General features: G+C 40.0%; 1 protein-coding gene across 1 annotated transcript; it reads left to right on the top strand.

Annotated features, from left to right (window-relative positions):
- The first annotated feature begins 3,230 nt into the window (after positions 1 to 3,230).
- On the top strand, positions 3,231 to 15,066 carry LOC311128261 (lymphotoxin-alpha-like). Its single transcript, XM_084160313.1, has 5 exons — positions 3,231 to 3,364; positions 3,965 to 6,234; positions 6,364 to 6,406; positions 6,546 to 6,587; positions 13,272 to 15,066. The coding sequence occupies exons 2-5, from the start codon at positions 6,028 to 6,030 to the stop codon at positions 13,703 to 13,705; spliced, it is 726 nt and encodes a 241-aa protein (XP_084016439.1). The 5' UTR covers positions 3,231 to 3,364; positions 3,965 to 6,027; the 3' UTR covers positions 13,706 to 15,066.
- The last annotated feature ends 1,556 nt before the right edge of the window (positions 15,067 to 16,622 follow it).

The raw sequence follows: 16,622 nt of genomic DNA on the forward strand, positions 1-16,622 counted from the left end.
CCGGGCTGTTTTTGGATTATATTTTGTGTGATCTACTAAAGTCTTTGTTGGACTTAACTTCTGCGTCCTGCGCCTGATTCCACACCACACCTACCTACAGCAACTCTTGACAGGTCAGTGGTTGTGGTCAGTAGTTGAGGTCAGTAGTTGTGTGGTTGTGGTCAGTAGTTGTGTGGTCAGAAGTTGTGGTCAGTAGTTGTGGTGGTCAGTAGTTATGGTGATTAGATGTGGTCAGTAGATGTTTATTTTATTTATGTAGTTCTGTCCTTGAGCTGTTCTTGTCTATTAACGTTCTATATTATGTCATGTTTTGTGTGGACCCCAGGAAGAGTAGCTGCTGCTTTTGCAACAGCTAATGGGGATCCTAATAAAATACCCCCAAAAATACCAAACACAATCGAAAACAAGTGTAGCAGCTGAAACGGTGCTTTGTCCAGGTCTAAAACCGTATTGGTACACATTAAGAATAGAGTGAGAAGTTAAAAAGTTCTTAGTTGACAGTTGGCCAGGGATTCTAAAACTGGTTCCATTGTAACAGAATGCATTATTTTCTGCCCTGAGCGGGGATCGAACTAGCAACATTCTACACAACACACAACTCATAGTCAATCGTCTTAGTCAACAGAGAAAGTCTGCCACTCTGTGATTGTCACCAATCTACTCAGGGGTGGAAAAAATTTGACATTCCCAAGAAAAATCCTTGAATTCAGCACATTTTTACATGTCTCTAACAATTCCAATAATAAAAAATAAAAACATATGAAAGGGGAATGGGATTTCAATATACTATAGATTGGTAAAGAGGTCACATCTTTTTCTTGAGGTGTGACAATTTAAAACTAGAGAGAAAAATGGGAAACGACTACTTACAGTTCACAGTTAACAATATGTTAGCTTACATCTACTTGTGGAAGTATTTTCAAGCGAACAATTTTGCATGAAAATGTATGGACATCTTCCCGTCAACCAAAGGTGTTTTTCCATCAGACTGGACTGGAAATTATGTAATATTTTGGTTGTAATCTGTTCATCATTAACTGATCTGGTTGCAAGCATAGCGATGTCTGTAACACATTAACTACTGCCATCGTCTTTTCTCACTCCCCAGTATTCCACAAAGAAGCAAGGGAATGCAAGGAAGTTCTTGTTTGCACATTATCTTGCTTGCACAACAGTTGGCAGGACTAGCCCAGACCAGAGTAATGTGGGGGCGAAGTGAAATTGCTCTGACCTTTTTGGAATCTGGACAAAAGAGGGCGGTGTGTTTATGACGAACAGTTCGAGTGAGAGGGATTCTCTCTGAGGTATGACACACGGTTCTGAAAGAGAAATCCAGTGGTTTTGAGTGATGCAAAGAGAGGAAACCTGCCAGACAAAATAGCCAATGATGCACTGCTGATATGTGGGTGTTATGATGGCTGATTATATTACATGCATATAAAAACAGTCAGACCGATACTTTACAGGCTGCCAGTGTAGTGCAGATAAAAATGGAGTGATGTACTCGTGCCTTCTAGTGTTGGTTAAAATGTGGGCTGCAGTTGTTGGTTTTTAATAGTGGAGTCTGTCTCTGAACAACTGGAAAGAAGGGCATTGCAGTAGTCTAATCTATTAAACAAATGCATGGACCAATTCTTCTGGTGTCTAATTCTGAAAATGTTCCTGAGATTAAAGTACACTGTTTTGGACATGGTTTTTCATGTGGTTGTCGAACGTTAGGCCCGGGTCAAAGGTAACACCAAGGTTTTTAACAACCATTTTAGTGTAATGAGGAAACCATACATTTTGAGAGTAAGGTCTGACACTTTCTTTGTGAGTTTCCTATGGCCAATTAGCATCATTTTTGTCTAGTCAGAGTTTAAAATCAAGAAGTTGGTTGCCATACAGTGTTTAACATCTGTGATCCACGTGTCAAGGCAGGCTGACTGTAAAGTAAAATCTTGTTCAAAAGATAAATACAATTGGGTATCATCAGTATAGCAATGAAAGTGCATGTTGTGCTTACGGATTACATTACCAAGGCCGGGGTAGCATGTATCAGGAAAATAAAAGGGCTTCTATCAACCTTGGAACGTTCCGATGATTTGTTACCCAGCTGAACATGACCACGGTCTTAGGACAGCAGTAGGTCATTTAATACCTTGACAAGTGCAGTCTCAGTGCTGTGACATGGTCTAAAACCAGACTGGAAGGTTTCAAAGATACTGTTTGAATTTTAAAATGATGTTAGCTCCTGGGCTACATGCTTCTCTAGTATGTTGGAAAGGAAGGGGATTGAGGTTTGGTTTCTTTGAACGTGGTTTAATTACAGCCAATTTAAAGAACTCAGGAACTATATTTCCGATTGGAGAGATGTGTTTATAATATTGAGCATTGGTTGACCTGACCTATTACCTAGATCTATTATCAGGACTAATAAATTATATAACCAGCTTTGTAGGTACAGTGGGGAAAAAAAGTATTTAGTCAGCCACCAATTGTGCAAGTTCTCCCACTTAAAAAGATGAGAGAGGCCTGTAATTTTCATCATAGGTACACGTCAACTATGACAGACAAATTGAGGAAAGAAAATCCAGAAAATCACATTGTAGGATTTTTTATGAATTTATTTGCAAATTATGGTGGAAAATAAGTATTTGGTCAATAACAAAAGTTTCTCAATACTTTGTTATATACCCTTGTTGAAGTACAGTGGGTGCTGTACTTCAACAACTCAAAATAAAGGTGGTTAGAATCCAGTAGAATTTCTCTTCTGAGATATTTTTGTAGCAAGACAAATGAACATAGGGTCACCCCTCAACTCAAACTTCAGTTGATATTCAAGTTAAACTACTCAATAATAAAATGTATGTAAGTTCTTTAAACTTGTAATTTTTTTTACTGCATTTAATTACATGTTTTTTTCTGCTCGTAGTGGTGCAAGCAAAAGCCACCCCATTTGGAGAATGACCCTTAGAATCCAAAAAGCGAGTGGTCTCAACCCCCCTGGAAAAACGAAAGTGTGATAATAATCAATCAGTGTGTTTGCTCAAAATCTCTGAGCTCATATTTCCCCTTAACATGCGTTCGGAATGTGAATTTTAAAAAGAGCTTTGTCAGACCATTTGGTAAGTAATAGTCACTTTGTACCACATGGTCTGAATCTTCGACTAACTGGACAGGTACTTGATATAATTATGCAAAACAGGTCTGTCTCTTTAACAGAATGACAAGGTCCTGACTGACTGGGGAAGAACTTTGAACTTACTAGAACGAGATAAGAAGCAAACACACAAGCTCAGACTCAGTTCATACATAAGGATTCATTCAAGTTCACAGAAGTTCATTCATACGGATTTCTTTTCGAACATTGGCGGATTTGTCGGTGAGTAAATCTGAGGTTTTCTTCTATGGACTGAAGTGTTTCTGTGTGACATTTAATGCCCGGTGACCCTCTATCCAAAAATTATCAATATTCAACCACAATACTAGAGGCCACTCTAGTCCCGGGATTCAATACAATCAGTGGTAGATCAGCTTTATATGACATTTAAAGCTAATTTCTGATTGAGACGATTTATGCAGCATGTACCGTGAATACAGTCTACACAAACGTGGGAACATTGCCTTTAAAAAGGTGCATAGCAGACAAAACGCAATCAGATTGAATCCCGGCCTAGGTCTTATAAAAAGGCCAAATAAGGGAAGCTTTTAATTATGTCATAAAGCTACAATCCACATTTGGTGACATAGTACCTCTGTTTGCCCAAGTGCCTTTACCAGCAGCGTGGTAAAAAAACAATTGCAGTACATATTCTGCTGTTCTATCGGGCTTGCAATGATGTCAGAGGGGAAAATAAAAGTGTTCCTCATTTAAAGTAACTTCTTTGTTGTTGTAATATCCCAAACAAACATGGCCGTTTCACCAAATACAGATTCTAGCTTTAAATATAAATGTGATGACAATGTTTTCCTTCTCCTTCAGAAGGATGGCGTACCATCTTTGGAGCATTTTCTCAAGTCTTCTTGTGACATGCTTCATGGTGTCTTTGCCAGCTTGCCACAGTGGGAAGGTTCTGGTCTTTCCTCTGGAAGGAAGCCATTGGCTTCACATGGACATTCTGATCAAGGCCCTTCATGCTCAAGGACACTCTGTGACCGTGGTACGAACAAACAAAAGCTGGTACATTAAAGAGGAGTCTTCATATTACAGCTCTATTACAGTACATGTCACTGATGGAGTAGACGAGGGCTTTGTGAAGCCAATTCTCAACAAAGTCCTCGATATAGAAAGAGGTAAAAGTTTGGTTTTAAATTTCTTCAGTTTGCAGGTGGAGGCCTTGTCATTCATGTCTAAAGTTCCTAAGATGATGGCTGAAATGGTGACCAATATGATTGAAGACAAGGATTTAATGAAGAACCTAAAGGAAACCCAGTATGACCTTGTCTTTGTTTGATGTTGAGGGCTTGGTTAATATAATTGAATTTAGGGGTCAGTGACGATGCAGGATGTGTGTTTGTATCTGTTTATAAACAAAAGAGCAGCTGCCTTTCCTTTAAAGTTGTGTTGCATCTGATAATGTATTAATCCTGAACAATGGTACCCCCCTGTATATATAGCCTCCCTACTGTTATTTTATTTTACTTCTGCTCTTTTTTCTCAACACTTATTTTGTTGTTTTATTTTACTTTTTTATTAAAAAATAAATGCACTGTTGGTTAAGGGCTGTAAGTAAGCATTTCACTGTAATGTCTGCACCTGTTGTATTCGGCGCATGTGGCCAATACAATTTGATTTGATTTGGTGTGTGTATTGATGAGGGGGAAAAAACAATTTAATTCATTTTAGAATAAGGCTGTAACATAACAAAATGTGGAAAAAGTCTGAATACTTTCCGAATGCACTGTATCTAGGACATTGTCTGTTGCTGCTTTTTACACAAATTAGATTGCACAAAAAGGTATTATGTTGCAATATGCAGCGAAATAGGCGTGAGATCCTGCTGACAGGGTCAGGTTAGCTATGGCATTGCCTTTCTTCACAGGAGTCTTAGGTCGATGTGATGCAGCTGAATGGCACACAGTAAGGATATTTTTCCAGACCTATTCACAATCTTGTGTATTTTGTAGATAGACGGGGAGAAGTGTCATGCAATAAAACAAAAGGTCAGGAAGCTCTCTATTATTAATAGAAGATACAAGAGCGTCATTATACGTTTGTCTACATTGAACTGCCTTAATTTGCGTATGATAAAATACTACCTTTGGACCCACAGCTCTGTCTATGAATTTGAGAGTGGGCATTTATAGCAGCATGAGGGATAGTCTGTGTTATGACAAGTTTCTCTGGTATCGAGTACTTCAGGATGTAAGAGAGTAATTAAACACTTTTGGTGAGCGGGTTTGCTCCTCCCTGTGTGGAGGTATTTTGTATTTGTTTCTTTACTTATCAGTAAAGTACGTTTTCATTGAGTTCTGTGTCCTGCGACTGACTTCGACCCACCGCATTACACTGACACTCGTGACAGATGGAGAGTTGGTTCAGAGTATTTAATATTACAGTACTGGATTCACAATAGCCTATTGTCATCAGTTTATATAGGGCTTTGCAAGCTAATTCCATCCAACAGTGGCCAACCATTATTGAGTGTCACTCCCAACAACAATAGTATCACCCTATTTGGTATAGTGTTGCACCCTAGTCAGTATATTCGATCATGTACTCCTTCTAAGATTAGCACCAGTGGCCCCCAAGCTATCTTGGCAAACCGCAGACCTTCTGGCATCCACCTTGACAGAAATAAATACATGGAATGTCCTTATCCTCCCAATCCTTATGCAGCTCATATGATCAAAGACATTAACAAATACTTTATAAAAAGACGTCATATCAGTCTGTCAGTGCAAGACTTTGGGGATTTTCCCAGGGCACACATGCAGGTAACGGCACTGACAGCCAAGTTGCGTAGGTGGTAGCGGAACTATAAATTCGATGTATATCATTAAGAAGAAATAAGGTTACTTTAGACTTTGTAGTCGTGGTTTGATATGGAGACGTGCGCAAGGAACCGCGAGATTCCTGAAGACACCGTGATTTCAATGGCGCAGCAAGAGACTGTTTTTCTTTTGCTCAAACACTGTCAAGAAATGAAGCGACAGGAGAGTCGCTGGCGTCTTGTCACGTTATTCTTGGTTCTGGGCTGTGCAGCTGTATTTTTCTTTACGCAGCGTGTGATCAGAGACTGTATTGAGAAGGTAAGCAATGGGACATCCACATGTTTTTAACGGGGCACACAAATGCCGGAGAGCTTTGGCATTGGATTTAAATGGAACCTTAACTTCTGTGGGTCACCATTAATAGTTAACTTGTCTTTGTTTTTGTAGGATACATTCACAACTGCAGAAAACTCAAGACAGCAAGCTATAGGTATGTAACTATTTCGCTGGTATGATATGTCTTCCATGGTACATTCCTTTGATTTTATGAATGAAGCCTAGAGAGAGGCACGTCTATCAGCAGCTTACAGCAAGCATGCACTGATGGTTTTTTCCCTTTTTCCTACCAGATCGTCAAGGACAGAATCCGAAGCCAAACGCTCACCTGACAAGTAGGTCTTAGTAAAGCGTGTTTTTAATATATTCTGCTATATATATATACAGTGCTATGAAAAAGTATTTGCCCCCTTTCTAATTTTCTCTACTTTTGCATATTTGTGATACTGAATGTTATCAGATCTTCAACCAAAACCTAATATTAGATAAAGGGAACATAAGTGAACAAATAACACAACAATTACATATTTATTTCATAAACAAAGTTATGCAACATCCAATTCCCCTGTGTGAAAAAGTAATTGCCCCCTTACACTCAATAACTGGTTGTGCCACCTTTAGCTGCAATGACTCCAACCAAATGCTTCCTGTAGTTGTTGATCAGTCTCTCACGTCGCTGTAGAGGAATTTTGGCCCAATCTTCCATGCAGAACTGCTTTAACTCAGTGACGTGTGGGTTTTCAAGCATGAACTGCTCGTTTCAAGTCCTACCACAACATCTCAATTGGGATTAGGTCTGGACTTTGACTAGGCCATTCCAAAACTTCCAATTTGTTGCTTTTTAGCAATTTTCATGTAGATTTGATTGTGTTTTGGATCATTGTCTTGCTGCATGACCCAGCTGCGCTTCAGCTTCAGCTCACAGACCGATGGTCTGACATGCTCCTGTAGAATTCTCTGATACAGAGCAGAATTCATGGTTCTTTCTATTAAGGCAAGTCGTCCAGGTCCTGAGGCAGCAAAGCATCCCCAAACCATTATACCACCACCACCATGCTTGACCTTTGGTATGATGTTCTTACTATGGAATGGAGAGTTTGGTTTTCGCCAGGCATTACTGGAACCATGTCGTCCAAAAAGTTATACTTTTGAATCATCTGTCCATAGAACATTCTTCCAAGAGTCTTGATGATCATCCAGGTGCTTTTTGGCAAACTTGAGTCAACTTTTTAGACAAGATGGGTCCCATTATTTTGTATTTCAGATTCTTCAAATAGCCACCCTTTGCCTTGATGACAGCTTTGCACACTCTTGGCATTCTCTCAACCAGCTTCAGCTGGAATGCTTTTCCAACAGTCTAGAACAGGGGTGTCAAACGTCCGGCCCGTGGGCCGGATCAGGCCCGCAAATGGGTTTAATCCGGCCCGCGAGATGATTTTGAAAAAATAAAAAAAATAATAATAATAATAATAATAATACTTTCGTTAAGTATAAAAATGCGCTGCAATTTTTCAATAAAATAAACTGCTGTTCCAATTGCGTCCACTGGATGGCGCAATAGCAATTGTGTTAAGCAAGCAAACTGTTTATACCGGGGCAGAGCAAGTAGGTCAAGCACGTGCAGCCAATGAGCTACTTTGTTTTGCCCGCGATATTTATTACGGCTTCTACTTTTAACATTATGTGCTTTGGCACCCTCATTGCCCCAATATGTCTCTGTCAAAAAAGAGAAAAGTGGACGCAGAGTGCAGAGTGTTCCAAGAAAAATGGTCATCCTATTTTTTCACGGAATTGAATGGGAAAGCTGTATGTTTGGTGTGTTCAGAGCATGTTGCAGTGCTGAAAGAATATAACCTTCGTCGCCACTATGTGAGTCTTCATGCCGACAAATATGTGTCATGATTTAACTGGATTGAACCCAAATGCAGACAACCACACCAAGCCAGAGAAGGTTTAACAGGTTTATTTACAATGTTCAGGTTTCCAATAATAGGGGAAGAGCAAATCCAGATTACAGGGCGGGTAACAGATCCAGGTCAGGGCAGGTGTGGTACCGTAATGTCCTAGTGTCCGTGGTGAGTCCAAAAGGGAGGTCCGGTAGTGGAAAGCAGGATGGTGGTGGCAGGAGTGAAGCGGAGGCAGGAGTCGGGTTCCAATAATATGGTCGTCTTGACTATGATCTGACGATGAGTGGTAAGTTTGACCGGGTCTTAAAGGCTGAGGTGATTATGGTGAATGAGCTGCAGCTGGAACCCTGACTCCCGCACACCAGACTTCACTCCTGCAATCAAGGACAGACAGAGAGGAGGGGGAGAGCAGAGAGAGAGCTACCTAGCAGCAGTAGGCCTATCAATATGACAACTTTCAAGGACAGCGGAGATGAGAGAAGGTGAATGAACTGTTGGCGGGTCTGAAGAAACAGCAGTCTGTGTTTACTCACAGCCGAGACATCAGTGACGCTGCAGTGAAAGCTAGCTACCTCATTGCTAATGAAATCGCAGTGGCTTCAAAACCATTTAGTGAGGGTGAATTTGTAAAAACATGCATGATGAAGGCAGCGGAGATTGTGTGCCCTGAAAAGCGGCAGGCTTTTGCAAATATCAGCCTGACAAGAAACACAGTTGCAGACAGGATTTCCGATCTTTCAGTGGATTTGGACAGCCAGTTGAAGCAAAAAGTAAAGTCATTTATTGCGTTTTCGGTTGCAATTGATGAAAGCACGGACATTACAGATGTTGCACAACTGGCCATTTTCATCCGCGGAGTTGATGACACATTGACCGTCACCGAGGAGTTCGTGGAGTTGGTGCCGATGACAGATACAACGACAGCAGCTGATATTTTTACCGCACTCGTCGGCGCGCTGGACAGGGTCGGAGTGGACTGGTCCCGCGCTGTCAGCCTGGCTACAGATGGTGCGCCCTCAATGATCGGGAAAAAAGCAGGCGTTGTGACAAAGTTCAGAGAGAAAGTGCAATCTGCAAATGGAGGACGTGATTTTTTGACTTTTCACTGTATTTTGCACCAGGAGGCTTTGTGTTGCAAGTCATTAAAGATGGATAACATCATGAAGGTGGTCATCCAAACTGTTAATTTCATCTGATCCAGAAGCCTGAATCACCGTCAGTTTGACAGCCTTCTCAGAGAGAAAGACCACATCTATGGCCTGCCATACCACACTGAGGTAAGATGGTTAAGCCGAGGTGCTGTGCTGAGGCGTTTCTTTGATTTACGAGAAGAAATTGAACAGTTCATGGAAGAAAAGGGCAAACCAGTGTTAGAATTTCATTCCGCAGAATGGATGCAGGACCTTGCATTTATGGTGGATGTTACAGAGCACCTGAATAACTTGAACAAACAGCTGCAAGGGCGCAACAAAGTTGTCACGCAGTATTATGACAGCATACGTTCTTTCAAGTTGAAGCTGTCATTGTGGGAGACGCAACTTGCCGGTGGTGATGCAGCTCACTTCCCCTGTCTGAAAAATGTGTGCGCGACCCAACATGTGGCAGACATGAAGCGGTTCAAAGATAAAATAACGGGACTTTTACGGGAGTTTGAGCAACGCGTTCAGATTTATGTTTATATGTTTTTATGTTGATGTGCTATTGTTTTTAATTGATTTTATTTTATTTGTATATTTAACCTATTCTTGACTCTGTGGTTCTTGCACTTGTTTGGGGAACAGGATTTCATTATTTTTATCTACATTTCTGACTGAGAAATGACACCCTGATATAGTTCTGTGATGTGTGATATACTTCTGTGAATCACTGAGGCATTGTGTGTTTGTGTGTTCTTTGTCCTCAGAACTTTCAAATAACTTGAGGTGTTTTATGATTAATAGTGATGTTGTGCTTTTGGACACTGTCCTCAGGCTCCAGCTTTATGTTTATATGTTTTTATGTTGATGTGCTATTGTTTTTAATTGATTTTATTTTATTTGTATATTTAACCTATTCTTGACTCTATGGTTCTTGCACTTGTTTGGGGAACAGGATTTCATTATTTTTATCTACATTTCTGCCTGAGAAATGACACCCTGATATAGTTCTGTGATCTGTGAAACAGTTCTGTTAATCACTGAGGCATTGTGTGTTTGTGTGTTCTTTGTCCTCAGAACTTTCAAATAACTTGAGGTGTTTTATGATTAATAGTGATGTTGTGCTTGTACTATTTTGGACACACTGTCCTCAGGCTCCAGCTTTATGTTGTATGTTGATCGTATTAAAACAAAGACAACAATCTGAAGTTGTTGTTTTTAAGTTATATATACCATGATTTTTCCGGTCCGGCCCACTTGGGAATAGATTTTTCTCCATGTGGCCCCTGAGTTAAAATGAGTTTGACACCCCTGGTCTAGAAGGAGCACTTGTTGGCTGCTTTTCCTTCACTCTGCCGTCCGACTCATCCGAAACCATCTCAATTGGGTTGAAGTCGGGGGATTGTGGAGGCCAGGTCATCTGATGCAGCACTCCATCACCCTCCTTCTTGGTAAAATACCTCTTACACAGCCTGGAGGTTTGTTGGGTCATTGTCCAGTTGAAAAACAAATGATAGTCCCACTAAGCCCAAACCCGATGGGATGAGTAAATGGCATATCGCTGCAGAATGATGTGGCAAACAAACAAGTGTGCCTTGAATTCTAAATAAATCACAGACAGTGTCACCAGCAAAGCACCCCACACCATAACACCACCTCCATGATTTACGCTGGGAACTAAACATGCAGAGATCATCCGATCACCCACACCGCGTCTCACAAAGACATGGCGCTTGGAACCAAAAATCTCAAATTTGGACTCCAGACCAAAGGACACATTTCCACCGGTCTAATGTCCATTGCGCGTGTTTCTTGGCCCAAGCAGATCTCTTCTTCTTATTGGTGTCCTTTAGTAGTGGTTTCTTTGCAGCAATTCGACCATGAAGGCCTGATTCACACAGTCCCCTCTGAACAGTTGATGTTGAGATGTGTCTGTGACTTGAACTCTGTGAAGCATTTATTTGGGCTGCAATTTCTGAGGCTGGTAACTTTAATTAACTTATTCTCTGCAGCAGAGGTAACTCTGGGTCTTCCATTCCTGTGGCGGTCCTCAGGACAGCCTGTTTCATCATAGCTCTTGATGGTTTTTGTGACTGCACTTGAAGAAACTTTCAAAGTTCTTGACATTTTCCGTATTGACTGACCTTCATGTCTAAAAGTAATGATGGACTGTCGTTTCTCTTTGCTTATTTGAGCTGTTCTTGCCATAATATGGACTTGGACTTTTGCCAAATAGGGCTATCTTCTGTATACCCCCCCTACCTTGTCACAACACAACTGATTGGCTCAAACACATTAAGAAGGAAATAAATTCCACAAATTAACTTTTAAGAAGGCACACCTGTTAATTGAAATGCATTCCAGGTGACTACCTCATGAAGCTGGATGAGAGAATGCCAAGCGTGTGCAAAGCTGTCATCAAGGCAAAGGGTGGCTATTTGAAGAATCTCAAATATATTTTGATTTGTTTAACACTTATTTAGTTACTACATGATTCTTGACTCTGTGGTTCTTGCATATGTGTTATTTAATCGTTTTGATGTCTTCACTATTATTCTACAATGTAGAAAATAATAAAAATAAAGAAAAACCCTTGAATGAGTAGGGTGTCCAAACTTTTGACTGGTAGTTTGTATATATACACTACCGTTCAAAAGTTTGGGGTCACTTAGAAATGTCCTTGTTTTTCGAAAGAAAAGCAATTTTTTTGTCCATTAAAATAACATCAAATTGATCAGAAATACATTGTTCATGTTGTAAATGGCTATGGTAGCTGGAAACAGCAGATTTGTTTTATGGAATAGATACGTTGGCGTACAGAGGCCCATTATCAGCAACCATCAGTCCTGTGTTCCAATGGCACGTTGTGTTTGCTAATCCAAGTTTATCATTTTACAAGGCTAATTGATCATTAGAAAACCCTTTTGCAATTATGTTAGCACAGCTGAAAACTGTTGTGCTGATTAAAGAAGAAATAAAACTGGCCTTCTTGAGACTAGTTGAGTATCTGGAGCATATATCTCAGACTGCCCATCTTTTATTTGTATTGACCAGTCTGAGATATGGCTTTTTCTTTGCAGCTCTGCCTAGAAGGTCAGCATCCCGGAGTCGCCTGTCCACTGTTGACGTTGAGACTGGTGTTTTGCGGGTACTATTTAATTAAGCTGCCAGTTGAGGACCTGTGAAGCGTCTGTTTCTCAAACTAGACACTCTAATGTATTTGTCCTCTTGCTCAGTTGTGCACCGGGGCCTCCCACTCCTCTTTCTATTCTGGTTAGAGCCAGTTTGCGCTGTTCTGTGAAGGGAGTAGTACACAGCGTTGTACGAGATCTTCAGTTCCTTGGCAATGTCTCGCATGGAATAGCCTTTATTTCTCAGAACAAGAATAGACTGATGAGTTTCAGAAGAAAGTTATTTGTTTCTGGCCATTTTGAGCCTGTAATCGAACCTACAATTGCTAATGCTCCAGATACTCAACTAGTCTCAGGAAGGCCAGTTTAATTGCTTCTTTAATCAGCACAACAGTTTTCAGCAAAAGTGTTTTCTAATGATCAATTAGCCTTTTAAAATGATGAACTTGGATAGGCAAACACAACGTGCCTTTGGAACACAGGACTGATGGTTGCTGATAATGGGCCTCTGTACGCCTATGTAGATATTCTACACTGTATTTCTGATCAATTTGATGTTATTTTAATGGCCAACATTTTTTTGAACGGTAGTGTGTGTGTGTGTGTGTGTATATATACACACACTACCGTTCAAAAGTTTGGTGTTATTCACATGCCTAATCAAACTTCCTGCTTAGTTTGCTAATAGGCTATAGTGTGCACACTGTGAGTCTGTGGTAATATTGTGTGAGTGCAGCTGTCAGGAATGTTGGATTTTTGTATTTTGAATATCAAGTGGATATATTTCCAGAATCACGATCATTTATATATTACCTCTGATCCTCTCCATCTTCTCCTACCTCCAGCATCATCAAGCTGCAACTCCGTGCCTAAAGACTACATCCAATGGGAACACCAGGACACTGGCTTGGTGCACATGCAGAATTTCACCTATGACGAGAGCAAGCAAGCTCTGGTTGTCCCTCAGGAAGGCCGATACTTTGTCTATGTGGGGGTCAACTTTCGAATGCCAGATAAGGACAAGGTATCTGGCGAGGTCCATTTTCTTAGCCTGAAAGTCCTGAAATACTCCATTAGCTATGAAAATAATTGGCCTATCATGGAAGTCAAGGATAGCATACCAGATGATAGGAGAGGAGAGAGAAGGACAATGTACACAGGACAGGTGGTCACCCTGGAGGAAGGGGATCTCCTGATGGTGTCCATTGATGAAGACAATTATGGACTGATTGACTGTTCAGCAGAGACCACCATGTATATTGGTGCTTTTCTCCTCTAGACAAGGAGAACGTGTCTGTACCAAAAATATGCAGTCTTTGTGGATTTTTTGTTATTCAATTCCATGCTTACTTTTAGTAAGACCAGTGCACGTTTCAAGGCACATTTTTAAATCCTTGTGGATACAATACACCTGTAACATGCAGGTATTAGTTAAGGCTTTCCTTCTGACAAAAATGACCTTGTTAATTTCTTTGTAAATCTATTCATACAATGATTTCATAATATGTACTGTTCCTTTCCTGATCAAGATTAATTAAATTGTTGTTCAATAATTGTTGTTAAATTAAATAACATGATGTTAGAGTGGGGGTCAATTCCTAACTTGAGATGCATGCACAACTCAAACTTTTGCCTAATTCTTTAACGCATTAGTTTTGTGCAAGAGTCCAGGTAGGATTTGACCCTTGGGCTACAGCCATACAGGAACATATGAAAATGCATGGGCATTCATCATTGTATTTCTTTGTCCCTCAAAACTCAAGTCAATTATTTATAGACGAGTTGCTTACGCACACAGGTTGATATACTGTGCGTTTTTCACTTAACAATGGATTACTCCCATAGAAACCCATTTGCTCAATTCGCATTTTTCTAACACAAAATCTCTGTGTGGCTGTAGACCTAGGGAGAGGTATTAAACTCCCTTTACTGTATGTTATTCTGTCTGGAGGCACCACTTCATAGGTTTTATGTTATTCTGTCTGGAGGCACCACTTCATAGGTTTTATGTTATTCTGTCTGGAGGCACCACTTCATAGGTTTTATGTTATTCTGTCTGGAGGCACCACTTCATAGGTTTTATGTTATTCTGTCTGGAGGCACCACTTCATAGGTTTTATGTTATTCTGTCTGGAGGCACCACTTCATAGGTTTTATGTTATTCTGTCTGGAGGCACCACTTCATAGGTTTTATGTTATTCTGTCTGGAGGCACCACTTCATAGGTTTTATGTTATTCTGTCTGGAGGCACCACTTCATAGATTTTATGTTATTCTGTCTGGAGGCACCACTTCATAGGTTTTATGTTATTCTGTCTGGAGGCACCACTTCATAGGTTTTATGTTATTCTGTCTGGAGGCACCACTTCATAGGTTTTATGTTATTCTGTTTGGAGGCACCATTTCATAGATGTTATGTTAAAACTGCTCCTAAAAGGGATAGTTCACCCAAACTACAAAATTGCATATTGGTTTCCTTCCCCTGTAGGCAGTCTTACCTTGTCCATAGACTGCTTACAGGGTAAGGACACCAACATGTAATTATGTAATTTGGGTTAACTATTCCTTTAAATATGTTACCAAGTAAACGTTTTATATTGACCTTTCTGTGAATAAAGTAATTCATTTCTGAAAAAACGAACAGGATATCTACTTTGGGATTCTTCCTTGAATGTAAAGAGAAACCTGAGGTAAAGCAGTGAAAGTTGGATCGATGACAACTGAACTATCCCTGTGCGTGGGATCCTAAGGGTGAATCCTGGCCTGAAAAAGTAGTGTCCTCATCCCTGGAAGTTTTCAATTTCTTAGTCATTGGATGTGGTTACAGTGTGTGTAATGGAAAGATGTTTCTACACTGCAGTTAAATGGATTACTCTTTCACCTCTGATCTTAAACATAATTAATCACTCCATATGGTTTACCTAACTACGGGTCTCCCCACACTGCTGAGGTGTATATTTCAAAGCATGATAAACGAGTTAGCCAGCTAACTTTGATAAGCAACCAGAAATAATTATAGATTTTCTGGTTCATTAAAACAGCTAAACTTCGGTATGTGTTTTTGTTTGTTAAAACAATTAGACTATGCCCATTTCAATCTTATCGTTCAAAAGAAATTAAAGTTATATCCGAATATTTAGGCAAGTTAGCTGGCGAACTCCTTGATTCTGCTTTGTAGTATACCCCTCTGGTCTCCTCTTCATGATAATCTCCTCATATACTTCCTGAGCTCTAAAACGGGTAATCTGCGTTTGCTACATCCATTTTTTGACTTTTAAATTAGTTATATATACACCCATTGAGTCTTGTAGAATATAACGGTTGCGTGTTCGAATCTCATCACGGACAACTTTAGCATTTTAGCTAATTAGCAACTACTTACTACTTTTGGTTACTTTGCAACTACTTAGCATATTAGCTTCCCCTAACCCTAACCTTAACCCTTTAACCTAACTCCTAAGCCTAACCTTAACCCTAACCTAGCTAACATTAGCCACAACCAATTGGAATTCGTAACATATCATACGCTTTGCAAATTCGTAACATATCATACGAAATGGATGATGGACATCCACAAATTAATACATACCTTACGAAACGTAACATATCATACTAATTGGAGTGTCCCTGATTTACATTTACTATGTTATGTCTACCCCTGAGTCCAGGTTGTGGTGGTAGGTTTTTACAGTACCCAAAGCAACTGAGATTGTATTTGACCATGGGGAAAAGAGCTACTGAGTTTAACTGAATTGTATGTTATTGCACTGTGAAACATTTTATCAATATTTCTGATCAGTGGTGTTGAATACTAGGAGGAAAAAGGTTAGTATCACATTTTTAAAAGATAGGTCTACTATGGTAATTGGGTATAGAAAACAGAAGTCAATCGTTGGACTGTTTCGTAAGGAAAATGTCCACACATGGCAACTTGATGTATTTCATGTTTTGTACGGTGACAGCTCCTGAGACACAAGCAAATAACCGATTTCCTCCACCTACTGATCACAGCACCAATGGCAAGAAAAAGTGTTTACATGGTGTTTTTATGTGGGCGTGAATGTAGCCTATATGTTGTGTCAATGAATAACTTCCATTACTTTGTGGTTAAAAGGTGAGTGTGTGGGTGACAGATACGTGTTTCAAAAGCTGCCTAGTACCAGGAATGTGTTTATTTTACAACTGCTATGTTAGGTT

The sequence above is a fragment of the Coregonus lavaretus genome (genome assembly GCF_964263955.1).
Source record: "Coregonus lavaretus genome assembly, chromosome: 4".
In the NCBI taxonomy this organism is placed as follows: Eukaryota; Metazoa; Chordata; class Actinopteri; order Salmoniformes; family Salmonidae; genus Coregonus; species Coregonus lavaretus.

Bases quoted from the DNA above. Each gene is read 5' to 3' on its own strand.
- LOC311128261 (XM_084160313.1), top strand. From the start codon at position 6,028: ATGGAGACGTGCGCAAGGAACCGCGAGATTCCTGAAGACACCGTGATT. The intron at 6,235-6,363 runs GTAAGCAATGGG...TTGTTTTTGTAG, and splicing joins TCAGAGACTGTATTGAGAAG to GATACATTCACAACTGCAGA. The intron at 6,588-13,271 runs GTAGGTCTTAGT...TCCTACCTCCAG, and splicing joins GCCAAACGCTCACCTGACAA to CATCATCAAGCTGCAACTCC.